The 12,345-nt window shown below is 47.2% G+C and overlaps 2 protein-coding genes across 2 annotated transcripts; one reads left to right on the top strand and one right to left on the bottom strand.

Moving 5' to 3' along the window:
• Positions 1–6,442: 6,442 nt before the first annotated feature.
• Positions 6,443–7,434, bottom strand: LOC123043250 (uncharacterized). The gene is made up of 3 exons (XM_044465638.1): positions 6,949–7,434; positions 6,809–6,865; positions 6,443–6,719 (listed from the first exon to the last, which is right to left on the bottom strand). The coding sequence occupies exons 1-3, from the start codon at positions 7,333–7,335 to the stop codon at positions 6,591–6,593; spliced, it is 573 nt and encodes a 190-aa protein (XP_044321573.1). The 5' UTR covers positions 7,336–7,434; the 3' UTR covers positions 6,443–6,590.
• Positions 7,435–8,668: 1,234 nt separating this feature from the next.
• On the top strand, positions 8,669–9,957 carry LOC123040122 (1-aminocyclopropane-1-carboxylate oxidase homolog 1). Its single transcript, XM_044463052.1, has one exon. The coding sequence runs from the start codon at positions 8,732–8,734 to the stop codon at positions 9,821–9,823; it is 1,092 nt and encodes a 363-aa protein (XP_044318987.1). The 5' UTR covers positions 8,669–8,731; the 3' UTR covers positions 9,824–9,957.
• The last annotated feature ends 2,388 nt before the right edge of the window (positions 9,958–12,345 follow it).

The raw sequence follows: 12,345 nt of genomic DNA, 5'->3' as shown, positions 1-12,345 counted from the left end.
TGACCTGAATATACGCACTGGGAAAACAGGGATCTTAGGCTGCTGGATCCTGGAAGCCATTTGCGGTTATACCAATGAAGAGTTGTATGCCAGCCTCACTGTTGCCAGGCGTGTTGTCCAGGGTGTACTGAAGCACAAGATGTTCAAAGCTACTCCTTTGTTTGTGAGGCATACTGTTCTTGTCAAGCTTACACAGGAAGATGACGTGGCATGCCTCCAGAAACAAGTTCATCAGTGGCAAGGCCACAAGTTGTCTTCATGAAGGTTCACAGGATTGAGCTGCTGCGAGACATCCTAGATGATGTTCATGGCAAGGTCCGTCTTGTGTCCAGCCCAAATTAGATCGAGGCATGAAATAGTTGCCCCAGCTAGTGTTTAATAGTAGTTTGGATTGTGTCTAATTATCCGAACCTTGCCTGTTATCGACCCCTCTGGGGCTAGTACTCTATTTGAATCTGTCTATGGGAATTGCTGCTACTTTTGTGTGCCCGTGAATCATGTGAGAACCATTGTAATTGTTGCCGAAACAGATGCGTCCTCACTAGTTTTTTCATGAATATGGCATGGTAAGACATAAGTTGTCACGGTTTATCATACGAGCAGTGTGTGTTTTGATGAAATAGAGCACTCGTTGAAGAACTGTGCACCGACGTATACATAAGTACTTGTAAACACTGTTGGTGCTACCCCACTTGTAAGCAGTTGTGCAAAATACAACACATTGGCTCAGCTGGCTTCAACACTAGGCTATCGACCAGCTAACAATCAACAATCTGCTGTCTGACATATAAGCAACTATGTACCTTGTTACAGTGGTTCATGCAGTTAACTGAGGCCATAATGTAAATTCCAAACGTTCACACGCTAGTCCAGCGCTCATGTGGAACACTCACATTAAACTCGTCTTCATAAAAAACTTGAAAAGCATAAGTTAAGCAATTTTATACATCTCAATGATCCATAGAACATAACAAACATATACTAGTTCACAACAAAAGACAAAGTTGTGAGAAGGTTTACAAATCAGGAAAAAACAAGCAAGGCTTCTCTAAGCAAAGGGCCTCCCGGCAGGCTTAAATTTCCTGAAGTTCACTCTGGTTTTTTCTTGTTGCCACCATCCAGGGTTAGGTTCTCTCATTCCATAATAACCAATTATAATTGTGGTCTTAGTTGGAATGCTAAATTGAACCATGTAGTGTACTGACCAGGTGAAATTCTTATGCATTCCACTAAATTTAAGCACCGCTATTTGCAGAAATAAGCAGACCACAATGCCTCTTGTCCGCGCACCTATCCAATAAACCGCCGTGCAGCCGTGCCAGCTAGTCCTCGGTCCATGGATGAACTGGTAGAAAGTGCATTCCGGACTAGGATGCAGTTGTTTTCACTCGTCCCTGCACTGCAATCAGGAAGTAAAACGTACGAATCAACCTCTTTTAGATTCCGTTGGTCATTCTACCTTAGTTACTACCAATGTAGGAATACCTTGAAGACTGGAGGTTAGACGACGACAACGAGGGATAGCCATCTCATTTTGCGCAGTTCTACTAAAACTGAGGTGTGTGCTTTATCTTGCGCGGATAGAAACGATACGGAGGCAAACATCCCAAAACGATATGGAGATAGACATCCCTGTTTGCACAAATACGAAATACGGTTATTTATACAGTGACAAATATTTGCAGTGGCGTATGATTAACATCAACATCTATTGTGTTATAATTGGCACTAGATTGACAGTATGAAGAGTCCTTAAGTAAGTAGCACCACATCACATCAACAATGCCACTAGATTAACATGCAGAACAATAGCATTAGTATTACTATCATGAGAGTAGCACATGCTCAGTAAATGTGCAATCAAATTTGTGCAGTTCCACTGGGATGAAGCAATGTTAGCTGTGTGAGATTTAAGTGTAACTGCAAAAACACAATTCATGGGAAATAAAGCAAGACGGAAGCACTTCATAAAATGGTGGTGGCATTACTTCAATTTATCGACGGCACTAGACCATTACTTATAGTGACATTAGGTGGTATTGCTTAATGCTTCATGTGATTTTACATTAACGGTAGCGATATGGGCGTAGGGACAAGGGCATAAAGTGGTGAGGCAGATGTGGCTGCCGAGAGTGGCAAACACTCAGGCAGCATGTCTGCATTTGTCCCATTTTTTATCTCGGTGACATTTTCCTATGTGAGCACAGGAAATCTAGACCTGCTCATTCTCATTTGTGTTGTCCCCCAATACCCGTCACTTTCTTTCGTTTTTCAACCAAGAGATAGGTCCACTTCCCCCCACCCTTCGCCATCCACCATGCTTTCTTCGTCTTTTCAACCAAGAGACCGGTTGGGTAGCCAGTATCTACTACTTCCCCCGTTTCCTCTTAGAACCAAGTCCTAGATGCATGCTACAACTTTCCCACTTTCTTCCCTGTTTGAACCAACTCTTAGAGTCGACTGTATGAACTAGCTTTACCTCTAATAATAGTAAAAGTCTAGGTGGCTTTGGAACAGTGGACGGAAGTAGAAAAAGATCCACACGAAGGGAGCTGGGGCAGTAGAGCAAGGCAGGTTTCGAAGGAATATATACCCGAGGGTCGTCGACATGTGGCAAAGACGGCGTCGGGAGGCCGCATCTTGGCCACAATACCGCAGGGAGGAAGAAGGGGCCGGAGGCCCTCCCGAGCCGACGCTCTCTTGGAGAGAATGGCACGGCCACCGATCGGGATGCGCGGGCAGTCGTTGATCTCCTCCCTCGCCGCCGACGACAGCGTGAACGGTGCACCTACACCCCTGGCCCGGTCAAGGTTGTCTGGCCGGATTTGTGACCAACTGTGAGCTGAGAGAGAGTGTGGCCACCTATGTCTTGCTTAGATCTAGAGAGCATGAGAGAGTGAACGAGAGGAACCCTAGTAAAGCAAGTGCTAAGGCACCTGCTTATATATATAGTGGAGTGATATTGTTGTACCAGCTTCAAAAAAATGCGCTCCTACATGTACCTACGAGTGGGTGTGAGAGAACTAGTGCGTGCGTGCACCGCTTCTCTTCGTGAGAGTACAATATACTGTGCCGAAAGAACGTTCGCCTCAAGAGTAATAGTATAAGTGTGTGACGTGTGAGCTAAAATAAAATGTGTGTAACGTCTTTTGTTTTTTAGAAGTTCTGAGGGTAGGGTGTGAAGAGCACATATGTGTGTGACGTCTACCTGCAGATAGACGGTGGGTGCGACGTGTGAGTCTACGAGAGGACTCGGGAGAGTCGTGACTCGTGAGGGTGCGTGTGCATGAGAGAGAGAGGAGGGCGCGTATCAATGCAATACATGTGTCCGTAAATCATTATCCGAAAAACATTCGCCACAAGCCTTTTCCCGACGAACGCCGTAAGAACCGTTAGATCGGCATCTGGCAGTGTCAGTTTTGCCATGTCATTTAACAGAACAACCACTCCTCCTACACACAAATCTTCCACGTGAGTGTTAGCAACTGCCATATGCTCCCTCCATTCCGAAATGCAATGCATATAGCTTTATTGAAAATTCGAACCTCGCAAACTTTTACCAAGTTTTCGTGTACCAAATTGCACATGAAGAATACCCTGTATATATCATTTCATTCATCTTCGAGAGGCAACTATAAAGATGGGGGAGGAGTCTACAAAGAAAGACCATCGTATCACCCGCAACAATTTCAACCATCCTTTGGTGTCGAGGAATATCATAGGAACTCTATATGATATGATTTTTATAGGATTTTTTCCTTTAGAGCCAATTAGTTCATAGGAATAGATTCATATACTCCACATTTGAAAGGAAATAAACATGATATCATTTCTGTAACTTTGGAGCCACTTGGTTCATACGAATGGATTCCTATACTCCCTTAATTTCAAAGGAAAATAAACTTTAGCGTATATTCAATAGAAAAGTTCCTATGATATGAACCAAATTACATCTCTTTTCTCATCCCTCCTCATAGGAGTTGAGATACATGTCATCTCTAGATTCAATAGAAAAGTTTCTATGATGTGAACCAAATGACATCTCTTTTCCAATCCCTACTCATAGAAATTGAGATGCTCCATGTCATCTCTTTCCCTACAACTTCCATGTATACATCTTCTATTCCTAAATAGATAGTACAACCCACTAGTAGTTTTTTTCCAAAACATGCAACTATGGCACAAGAACTATATAGTGTGCCAATAACTTTGAAAGATGGTCGCTGGATGAAGCTAATCCGACAGTGCAGAGATGGAAAATCCGAGCACTACTGGCCGTTGGATATCATCAACATTCCACCAGATCTGCCACATGTACAATTTGGAAGACTCCATGGTTGAACTTAAGCATAATGCACAAAACTTAAAACACAAGCACTTCTCCTTTGTTCAAGAATATTCTGTATCATAATTGATTTTTTTCTAAATGAATTGCCATTATTTGTTTTTTACTTTATGCTTTACAATGCACAACCCCATGAATCTTAACATTTTTATAAAACTAATTGATTTTGAATGAGATGAACTATAAGAACTAAACGAACATCTACATCATGCATATATGACTCAAAGCTTTACATGCTATAGTGTGTATTTATTCATAATTTGGTTTCGAAATCTCATGCGTTCAATGCATGTGTACCTTACTAGTTTTGAGTAGAGTAGCAATTTCACGCGGCCCCGGGTATATCAAAATCCAGGGCCCATGCATCATTGCCTTTCGGTCGAACCTACGTCAACAATTTTTTGTATGTACTATATCTCCACTGGTCCCCGAACCCAAAATGCTGCCTCCTTCCCGTAAAACCAAGCGGCCCACACATATTTAAGGCGTCGACTCGAACCCGTTTACTACGACGTGGCCCTGCACACCGTAGTACTCCTACAAACCCTACCGCCGCACTCATCATCGGTTTTCTTCAAGAGGACGAGGGAGAAGCCGATTTGTAGTGGAGGCGCTTTAAAAAAAAGGATCTGTAGTGGAGACCCCTACCCTAGGGTGCCCTAGGTAGCTGCCGCATGCATCATTATTTTCTCTTTTCTTTATGCTCTTGCGCCCTAGAGTGAAATGATGGTTGCTTCGTCCGTCCAGCTTAATGCGGTAAAGGTGGGGCTTTGTGATTTGACCCCTCATCGCTCATTTTCTACTACTGCGGCGCTACGACCGGGGTGCCTCCAATTCCAACCACTGCTCCAAACTATAATTTGGTGCATCGCACATGGAACAAGACGGTGGGTGAGCCACATGTCGGCCAAAGGGGTCCTGTTAAGTGTGTTGCCATTTCGTGTGCGGACTGACCCTGCTTGAGTTGCTACGCCAACACGACAGGAGCAGCCTACCACTTGGTTTTGCTCCTTGGTGAATCCCGACTATATTGATCTAAAAAGATACGTGTTGAACTACCCTCTCCGTCTCGGTTTTTTATTTTTAGGCGTCTCGGTTTATAGGGCGTGCACGTAGTTCTAGGTCATCCATTTGACTAACTAAATACGAGTTACTATGTCATAAAAAGTAGATCATTGGATTCTTAACCAGATGTAGTTGTATTTAAAAATCGAGGGTGGGGCTTTTCCTGCGCGGTAGGCGGGGCAGTTCCGCCTAGTCGGTTCGACAGAGACGTGAGAAGATGAGGGAGTAGGCTGCTGCAAATGTAGGGTTGTGTGATTTGTCAGCGAGTTACTGCAGGACAGGTGGGGCCCCGTGATTTGACTTGCCATTATCATTTTAACTGCGGCGCTACGACTGGCGTGAGTCTCCCGATTCCTGACCACCTCCATGCAGGTGCCTCTCCCAATGCTCCACCATGTAGTAGAGGCTGGCTCTTGCATGAGAGCCCACTTCTTCACTTTTTCCTTGCCTCTCTTTCCTCCACATATAGCCCACTATTATAGTACTACTAACTTGCTCCTCCGCATCTTCATACAGTACAACTACTTGCTGGCCTGACTCTTTCACATGCATCAATCCAACACAAACAAATCCAACCTCTTCTTACCATGTGTGAATGGAGAAACAAATCTCTGTTTCTCGGCAAACAACCCTTAAAGTGCCAACCAAAAGCAAAAGACTAAATGGACACGGACAAGCAGACTAATTCAAATGTACCAGACTAAACCAAAACCCCTAAAAAACCCAGACTAAACTAAAGGGCACATGTCTTATTGCATCCACACCTTCCTGGCAACACACTATGACCAGCATGTTCTATCATTCAATCCTCACAAACTGACGCCCATCATTCAATCCTCACAAACTGACGCCACTGGAATGACATAGGACACGCAGGGCTAGCACACACATTAGTAGGCCATGCCAATTGAACAAAAAGAAAAAAAACCACCAAGCACGAAGCACCCATGTGCAAATGAGGAAAAATTTCCAGCCCTAGTAGCATCCAGCCAAAGCACACTCATGTAAACCACAAAGAAACAAAAAGGGAAATAAAACCACTAAAATACAACCAGTTGATAGCACTCTCTGTCTCCACCAATATAACACAACAAAGAAAGACACTCTGTGCACATCTACATGAACGACAACCACAGTTTACCGATCTCAACATCAAATATACACGCACACGAGCACTAACCTAGATACAGAAAGGAACAACAGCAGATAGAAGGAGAAGAGGGGTCGACCTGTAAGTCCCTGGACGAAGACAGGGAGGCTGCCATAGATCCAACAATGAGCAGACAAGAGGGTTGACCAAAAGGAGCTCCTACAAAGAATAGACCAGTCGGCAGCAAAACAAGTGTCAAGATCATGGCTCAACTAAAGCAGACAAAACCGGGTCAAAACGAGGCTTACCCATAGACCGATGAGTGCGACAACCAATCCAGCCCAACGACCACAAGAACAACGGATCTGCAGGCAACAGAAATCCGAAATCAATTAGCCAGGGCTAATCCAATTGAGAGAAAGCACAAGCGACTTGGGGAATGGCTCACCTGGCAGTCATCGGAGTGGTTGCACTGGGGAGCACCAACGCCACCGCAGGTCGTGTCGCCCTGGGCCTCCTCGTCGCCGAAGGCCGCTACCACACCAACAGTTGTTTCGTCGCATGCGCGAAGCAGGGGCGGGAGGCGCGGGATTGGGGACTGGCGGCGGGCGCCATCTCGCCCTGTCGATCGTCGACGCCGAAGGGCGCCGCGCACTCGAACCAGGGCTGGAGGCACGGGATCGGGGGCCGGCGGCGGCGCGAGGAGAGGGAGAGGATACGCGGGTCGGCGCGGTAGGAGGATGACCGGCGGCAGCTGGTCGTGGATCTTCTCCTCCACCGTCACCTGTTGCCCCTCCACATCTTGAGCACGAGGAAGGGCCGATGGAGATTCCATGGGAAGGAGGAGGGAGGCACATCAGCGGTCGTGAGGAACGAGGGGGAGAGGAGGACGAGCGGCGGCTATGCCAGGGAAGTGGACGAGGGGGACGAATGAGAGCACGAATGGATGGGCCGCCGCCCTCCCCCACCCCATAGCCGCACGAGCCAACCACCGCATGCCACGCACGACCCTGGAAGCAAAAAGACCGAAATACCCTCGGTGGGGGCAGGAAATAACGTGCGGTGGCAGGGGATATTTACCGTCGGTGGACGCGACGCGCTGGAGCCACAGACACGGTCGCTGACAAATAGGGCCCACCCGCAACGGGACCCGCATGTCAGCGAGGCCCTATCAAACAAACAGAGTAACAGGCAACGCATGGAGGCAGTTAGAATCAAATACTATTCATTTCTATAGTGCCATCTTGAGATCCGACGACCCAACTCCTCCCATCTCTGGATCCAACGGCCGAAAATGCATCAAGCAGTACGATCCGACGGCCAGAATCGCCTGAGCTCTCTGAGGAGGCTCGGTGAGACATTGGTCTCTTATTTCTGGACGTGATACGTAGGAGTACTACGCAACGTTATATTTGCAAAAGAAACTCTTGCGCATGCCGTATAGTTGACCAGTTATTAATATATGTGATATAAAAAAATCACAATCATAAATAAGTATTTTTCAAATACATGCCGTATAGTTGATCAGTTATTGATCCATGTGATATCAAAATCACAATCATAAATAAGTATTTTTCAAATATAAATATCTAAATTAATATTTTGTGCCATGTATATATTGCATAAATATTGCTAGTATAGTACTCCCTCTTTTCCAGTTTATAGGGCTTATCTCAAAATTTTAGTTTTTTCATTTTATAAGGCTCAATTTGGTTGTTTCCCATCACATGTTCAGATTTCAAGGTGCATTAAATCATTGCATGCAAATATTGAGAGGAAATTGACCAATGCATGTACTTTATGCATGCATGCATTGCAATTAATGCATTGATAAACATAATTTTTTGAGAAAAACAAAAGCATTAATTATGTGCTTTTGCAAACTACAAAAAATATTCCACCACTCACCATCTACCTTGGTTGGTGAGTTTTTTGAATTGAGCCTTATAAACCGGAATGGAGGGAGTAAAATCTTGTCTTATACTCCACAAGTATATAATAAGCAAACAAATGCGCACTACGTTTCAGGCTATTATTTCTTGATATTCGCTAGCTTTTGTTTGCACAGAATCAAAATTTTAGTGGCTGGTGACGCGGCAGCAAAATGTTTTAATCAGAAGAATATATGTGCAGCCACTACACGTTCGATAAAGAGAGCGCCACGACTCCACTTGTGGCACGCACAAACTCAAGAATTCAAAGGAGCAGCAAGCACCGCAGCACCGGCGTCCATGGCCTCCGCCGACCACCTCCGCGCCCTCGACCTCAAGGCGTTCGACGACACCAGGGCGGGCGTCAAGGGCCTCGCCGACGGGGGCGTCACCGCCGTCCCGTCCATCTTCCACCACCCGCCCGAGTCCCTCCCCGACTCCGCGCCGCAACCTCACCGCTTCACCGTCCCGGTTATCGACCTGTCCGCCGCGGGCACCACACGAGCCGCGGTGGTCGCGCAGGTGAAGGAGGCCGCGGAGACGGTGGGATTCTTCCAGGTGGTGGGCCACGGCGTGCCGGAGGCGGCCACGGCGGCGATGCTCGCCGCGGCGCGCGGCTTCTTCGAGCAGCCCGTGGAGTCCAAGGCGGCCTACTACACCCGCGACCTCGCCCGGCGCGTCCGGTACCAGAGCAACCTCAACCTGTTCAAGTCGCGGGCGGCCAACTGGCGCGACACGCTCTTCATGGAGCTGCCGGCGCCCGAGGAGCTCCCGGCGGCGTGCAGGGGCGTCGCGCCGGAGTACGCGCGGCTGCTGCAGCAGGGGCTGGGCCGCACGCTGCTGGGGCTGCTGTCGGAGGCGCTGGGCCTCCGCCCCGGCCACCTCGAGGAGGAGCACGGGTGCCTCGACGGGGTCAGCCTCGCCTGCCACTACTACCCGGCCTGCCCGGAGCCGCAGCTCACCCTCGGCACCCCGCGGCACTCCGACGCCGACTTCCTCACCGTGCTCCTCCAGGACGCTGTCGGCGGCCTCCAGATACTCGTGGACCTCGAGGACAAGGACGGCGGAGAACGGAAGCAGGCGGCGTGGGTGGACGTGCCGCCGGTGGCGGGCGCGCTGGTGGTGAACGTGGGGGACTTCCTGCAGATCATGTCCAACGGCAGGTTCAAGAGCGTGGAGCACCGCGTGGTGGCCAACGCCGTGGGGCCGCGGGTCTCCGTGGCGTGCTTCTTCCGGACGGACCGCACCGCCGCGTCGACGACGGTGCTGGAGCCGATCGTCGTTGCCGACGGAGACGGCGGCGCGCGGTACGGCAGCACGACGGCGGAGGAGGTGGTCCAGCGGCACTACAAGGTCTCCTCTGCGCTCCAGCAGCAGCACTTCAGGCTCTGAATCTCATCATCGGTCCAAGCCACCCAAAATGTATCTTTTTTTCTCTATGAGTGCCAATCACCCAGTTGCTAGCTGATCCCAAAACATTACAATAAACTCAAGTTGACTCCTGAAGTTTGAATTTTGGTTTTGAATGGGTTTCAAGAATAGGCCTCCTGCATTTTGAATGTGTTTGAAATTCTGTTTCCTCGGACAGGTTTTCACAAACTTTTCTGTTAAAAAATAGTAAAACAAAGCAGAGTTTTGGGATCGATCTGCTTAACACAGCCTCGTTTCCAAGTGATGGCTCAGAAAGAGCAGAGCAAATGTAAGAAGCAACATGTATAGATCTGAACAACCAGATAGTCGCCATCTCTTTCCTTCTCCACAAGAAAAGCTGTTCTTCTCCCGTTGGCGCTGCCACCGGTGTGCCCCATCTTCGATGGCCTCTAGGCCATGGAGGTGTGGAGGATCTCGGTCCCCAGCCGGCGGAAGGGACCCCATTCTCGTTGTTGTATGTTCAGTGTCTTGGTTGGGGCTATGTGGCGTCAGCGATGTCCCTTAATAGGCTTAATGTCTTCCATGTTCTATCTCTGTCCCGATGGTGCGTCTAGCATCATCGCAGGGCACGTGGAGGTCTGTCTCCGTTGGATCTCGCGGGATTCGATCGCTGCCGGTCTTCGGTGGACCTGTTTGGATCCAGTCTTCTTTTGTCTTTGCTCGGGTGTTTACATGTTTGATCCTTCTGGTCAACGACTTTCTTCATCGGCGATGGTCACTACTCTGCTGCGTTGGTCCTATGGAACCTTAGCACGACGACTTCTCGACTGTCTACTATAACAAGGTTTGCCTGGCTCCGGTGATGGATGGACGATGACGGCGGCACACATTCGGCTCACTCCAGTGCTTTTAGTCGTTGATAGGTGGTCCACGAACATGGTTGTAATTTTTATTACCTTTGTTGTTCTTTGTGCTGTCATAATTGAAGATGAATAGATTGAAAGTTTCTAAAAAAAAAGTGAGAAACATCAATCGGAGTCATAAAAATGCTAATGCCAATCAATCATTTTCTTCTATATATATGTTACTCCCACAAAGACACCGCCTTTTGGCAAAAGCTGAGCAGCCTGCACTAGTTTACCTTGTCTGACGAACAACTAGTATAGGAGAGATTCTCTAGTTCATCACCTGTGGGGAGGGGGCTTATTGAATATAACCGATCGAGAAGGCAACATGTAGTTAGCACAAAGTGCATCATTTGATTAAAGTGTATCTTCAAAAGTTGAGCAGTTTTAACATGGTCTCTCTAAAGTCCTAGTATTACCTCATTACTTTTTCATGAATACGCATTGTTGCGTATCATTTCATTGATAGGTGAAAAGAACATAGGGTGCCGCTCGAGGGGGCGTACACGCATCGGCGTCCGTGGCATGAGCATGTTGGATATGAGCCGTTGATTTCACGCAGTAGTGGATCTGAGTAATTAGCCGAAGGTAATTAATTGGTTCTATCTTGTCACCATCCTTCTGTTGCTCCTGTAGAAATAAGGAGGAAAGGCTCCATCTCCCATAAGAAAGAAAAAGGAAATGCTCCAACTAAAAAGGACACTGAATCACTTCCTTCCCAAATCTCTCAGGAAATCAAATTCATTGGAGTTTGACCGGTGTATGTCGTCTCTACATGATTCGAAAAGCCAGATTAATCTTTATTAAGCATTAAAATTTTAAAATAAATTAGCTGCAATCACATCCAATAAAAAATTTGGTGCACTCGTAACAAAGTGACTTTTGAAAAACATATCGTTCGTTCTTCACTGGAGGCTGTTTTCACTGCTTGTTCCTTTTGATGCACTGGTCAGGTCTTCTGAAGGGGGTTGACAAGGAAAACGTCCAGGCCGGGATCCAGAAGATTTTTCGTGTGGCTGAAGCTTTGGCGGATTGTTCTGCTCCTGGTGGCAGGCGTATGCTGGGAGGTGGAAACTAAAGTCTGAAGCTGGACATTGGTGGCTGTTCTTAGATTACTTGGTAGTCCTCACAGGGGTTTGATGCCCGCTGAGCTGTATGTGGGGCTTTTGGTGCTGGAGTCTAGTTCTTCTTCCTGGGTGCGGATAGTTCGATGTGCTGGTCTTTTGAGTTCGAGATGGTTGGTGTCATCAGGTTTTTGCCCCATGGTTGATGGTTCGTTTTAGAGCCATCCATTGCGGGTTTCCTGATTGATGCTCCAACTCGCTCTCCCCTTTCGGTCTCCTTTTGCTTATCTTTAAACTCTAGAGGTTCTCGAGTGCTGCTACAAAGACAACTGAGACTGATGTATTTCCGTTAAGCAATTAATGGAAAGGGGTGTGAGCCCGGTTAAAAAAAAACATCCAATAAAAGAAGTGGAAAATTGTAAAATAGATGAAAACAACAAAATCACAATCTTACGATATGTGCTAACCACCACAACACCACATATTCTTCTCAAGTTTGCTTGTGTACTTGACAATATATGTGCATTCTTTTACACCCAATACATTATGGAAATAACAAAATCATTATTATTTT

Source organism: Triticum aestivum, chromosome 2B, assembly GCF_018294505.1.
Source record: "Triticum aestivum cultivar Chinese Spring chromosome 2B, IWGSC CS RefSeq v2.1, whole genome shotgun sequence".
Classification (NCBI taxonomy): domain Eukaryota; kingdom Viridiplantae; phylum Streptophyta; class Magnoliopsida; order Poales; family Poaceae; genus Triticum; species Triticum aestivum.
Note: the sequence above shows the minus strand (reverse complement) of the source record. Positions and strands in the feature narration are given on the sequence as shown.

Bases quoted from the DNA above. Each gene is read 5' to 3' on its own strand.
- LOC123043250 (XM_044465638.1), bottom strand. From the start codon at position 7,335: ATGGAATCTCCATCGGCCCTTCCTCGTGCTCAAGATGTGGAGGGGCAA. The intron at 6,866-6,948 runs GTGAGCCATTCC...TGTTGCCTGCAG, and splicing joins ACCACTCCGATGACTGCCAG to ATCCGTTGTTCTTGTGGTCG. The intron at 6,720-6,808 runs GTAAGCCTCGTT...TATTCTTTGTAG, and splicing joins TCGCACTCATCGGTCTATGG to GAGCTCCTTTTGGTCAACCC.
- LOC123040122 (XM_044463052.1), top strand. From the start codon at position 8,732: ATGGCCTCCGCCGACCACCTCCGCGCCCTCGACCTCAAGGCGTTCGAC.